The sequence below is a fragment of the Myotis davidii genome, unplaced genomic scaffold (assembly GCF_000327345.1).
Source record: "Myotis davidii unplaced genomic scaffold, ASM32734v1 scaffold1757, whole genome shotgun sequence".
In the NCBI taxonomy this organism is placed as follows: Eukaryota; Metazoa; Chordata; class Mammalia; order Chiroptera; family Vespertilionidae; genus Myotis; species Myotis davidii.
Genome location: NW_006288116.1, coordinates 106,486 through 109,934, shown reverse-complemented (window position 1 = coordinate 109,934; position 3,449 = coordinate 106,486). Strand labels below are relative to the sequence as shown.

Sequence of the window (3,449 nt, the reverse complement as noted above, 5' to 3'; positions counted from 1 at the left end):
CCCTGATCTAAGGCTCAGATGCCTCACCTGACTGTGGTTGTCACTTAGACACCCAGTTGTTGTATTAGCCTTTCCTCAAAGAATTAGATCTGACATTCCTCTGTGTAGAAATGAAAACTGAAGTCAAGATGTGACTCAGATTGCCCAAGGAGGAAAGGAGAAGGGACCTCAGGATGCAATTCTTGAAACACCAATCCTTCAGGAATTAAGAGATGGTGATGTTTCTGCAGCTAGAGGAAGAGATATGGGAGAATTGTTACTGATGGCTTAAAATAAGTGAGGATATGCCTGGTTTGGCTCAGTAGATAGAGCATTGGCCTGCAGACTGAAGGATCCTAGGTTAGATTCTGGTCAAGGGCACATGCCAGGTTGTGGGCTAGATTCCTAGTAGGGGGCATGCAGGAGGCAGCCGATCAGTGATTTTCATCATTGATGTTTCTATCTCTCTCTCCCTTTCCCTCCCTCCCTGAAATCAATCAAAAATATGTTTTTAAAAAATAAGTGAGGATAGTCAATGATTTTGGCTTATCCTCCCCACCCCGCACTCACACTGATGTGGATATTACTTTTTGTTAAGCTCTTTAGTTTTACTTGTCACTCTTCAGGAAGAGGCTGCAAAGCAGAGGGAGAGAGAAGAGGCTGAAATAAGAAGACTTCAGAATGAGATTCAGCAACTACAGCAAGCAAAATCACGAAATGATGATTGTATCTTACTCTAAAGCTAAACATCTGAACTTCTTTTCATGTTCACTTTTCACTGAAGATAGAAACAAGAAACTATAAAACGTGGGACAATTACCATTTAAATAAATGTTATAATAATTATATCAAACTTTTGTATTGTTACTAAGTTATGATACCCATAATTGGTAAAATGTACATTTCAATAGTTTCAATGATGATTATTTCCTTGAAAAGATGAATTGTATAACAGAGGGCATTTGATTACTGCATTTATTTGGTAGAAATAGTGGGCTGGTTCTCTCAGGGGAAGCTTCCTCTTCTGCCTCAATGCCATCCCTCTAATTTTCTCAGGGGGGATTGAAAGTGACCTAGGGGGTGTGTGATTCACAATAGGCTCAGTCAAATGGGACTTGATCAACATCTTGAACTCACTCAGGTGGGCAGCACTCCTGTCAAGTGGTCATATGCTGGATGCCATTGCAGGGAGTCATCACTTTACCTAGCTTCTTAGCGGTGACAATGTTCGGTTCTCAACTGCGTGGAGGCAGTCAGTCTATGGGAAGTGATGTGACTACTGGTCATGCTAAGTAGAGTTTGCTTAGAAAGAGTCTAAAGCATATTTTAAACAGTACTTTTTATATCAAAAAGCAGTTTATACTGAATTAAATGATCGTGTGATATGTTTTTATAATCCTTTAGAGCCTAAAAATAAATCGTCTAAGGAATGCTAGATAATGTGTCAAAATATCTGATGGGACTCATTTTATTTTATGCTTGCTTATAATGGTAAAGTCAAACTATCTTAATTCTTTGCAATCATGTATGAAAACCTACTGATTTTTCTTAATATTTATGACTTGTATACATATATCTTTCTACATATTTGTAAACATAAAGAACCATAAAAAGTTTTAAATAACTCTACCACTTTGTTTCCCCAATTGTGAAAAGTCTATGGGGAGGCCTCCTGAATTTCCCTAAAGGGATTAAGAATTACTTTAAAGACTGAAAATAAAACACACTTTATTACATCTTTTTATTTGCTTTCTGTTTCTTTGTTTTATCTCCAGTAAAATAGGCTTCAAAAGTTATAGAATCATTACATAAATCTCTATTTTTATTTTCCTTAAATTGCCTACCTACTTATATAAGGAATTTCCCAGTTGAGTTATATGATAGGAACTTAAGCTTTTTCAGTTGCTCAAAATATAACTTACTTATTTACAAAAGAAAATGATAAATTTTAATCCATGTCTTTTTTTCTGTTCTTAGGAGATGTTTATTATGCTGACTTCCCATATCAATAGGGCTCGGTGGTGCTCAACTGTATGTCTAGATTTAAACTGAACTTCAGAAAGTACCAAAGGGCACCGCATGCTCACCTGAGCATTTTCTTAACAGTAACCTATAATTGCCTTTTCAAGTTGTATAACTCATAAAAGATACAATAAAATGCATCTTAATATCCAGGGAATTGTCTTGTTGAAAAGAAGAGCACTATCTTCAAAATAAATACTAAGTTCATTACTACCTCTGTTATAGAGATTCAAAACACACACACACACACACACACACACAACTTGAGACTAAGAAAAATCATCAGCTATCTAAGGTTCCAAGCTTGGTACTATTAACTTAGACCATATTACATATCATCTGATTTCTAGCTCAATGCTTCTGTTATATCTTCAGGGAAAAAATAAAGTTTTTCTCCTTTCTGTTAGACCCTCAGAGATGCATATTGTTTTCACCAGTGATTCACATTCTTTCCTACCAGCATTTCTGGCCTCCCTTCATCCCCAAATATTTTGATCTCATATGACTCTCTTATGAGGTGGTCATCAGGTACAAAATGACCAGGAAAGATGAACATAAGACAGTTACTTGAAGCTACCAAGAGCTAGACTACATTTTCTGACATTTACAGTGCTGCTTCTGTGAGGTCAACTGATTAAGTTTTAAATGCAAAGGCAAAGAAATGGAATCTCCCCTACAGCCTCTATAAGGATGGCAGTCCTGCTAACACCTTGATTTTAGCCCCCTGAGACTCCGAACTTCAGAATTGCAAGATAATTAACGTTATGTTGTTTTAAACCATGTGTAGTACTTTGTTACAGCAGCAATCAGAAACAAATATAACCATTAATTAATATTATCAGTAGTTACTGATACTAGCTAATATTGATTCAGAATTTATTGTGTGCCAGTTAAATTTTAATAATGTATTTGCTGTTCATAAGGACTCCATGAATTATAATTAACAATATCTACACTAATAAAAGACAAACATGCAAATTGACCATACTTTCACTATGCCTCAAGCCACACCCACCAGCCAATCAGAGCAACTATATGCAAATTAACCCAACCAAGATGGTGGCCGGCAGCCATGGAGCTGGAGCAAGCAGGAAGCTTGGTTGGCTGGGCTATGGAGGAAGCCAAGCTTCCCGCCTGCCCTGAGCCAGCTGTGGCCTCCACTCATGGCAACAAAGTTTCAATTATAGAAGCTAAATAAATCCCAGGTACCTGCTTCCAGTCAGCTTTGTGTGTGAGAGGGGAGCTCCTCAACCCACTGATCGGCCCTGCTCTGTGTGTGACAGAGTACAAAGCCCCAACCCCCTTGATGGGCCCTGCTCTGTGTGTGACAGAGTACAAAGCCCCAACCACCTTGATGGGCCCTGCTCTGTGTGTGACAGAGTACAAAGCCCCAACCCCCTTGATGGGCCCTGCTCTGTGTGTGCCAGAGGACAAAGCCCCAACCGCCT

The 3,449-nt window shown here is 38.5% G+C and overlaps 1 protein-coding gene across 1 annotated transcript in view; it reads left to right on the top strand.

The window, feature by feature from the left end:
- GBP5 (guanylate binding protein 5) overlaps window positions 1-1,281 on the top strand; it is a 22,305-nt gene extending 21,024 nt beyond the window's left edge. The window contains exon 11 of the mRNA XM_006759896.2: window positions 606-1,281. Coding sequence (XP_006759959.1) covers window positions 606-719 — 114 coding nt within the window. The 3' untranslated portion in view covers window positions 720-1,281. The remainder of the gene's footprint in view (window positions 1-605) is intronic.
- Window positions 1,282-3,449: the final 2,168 nt, after the last annotated feature.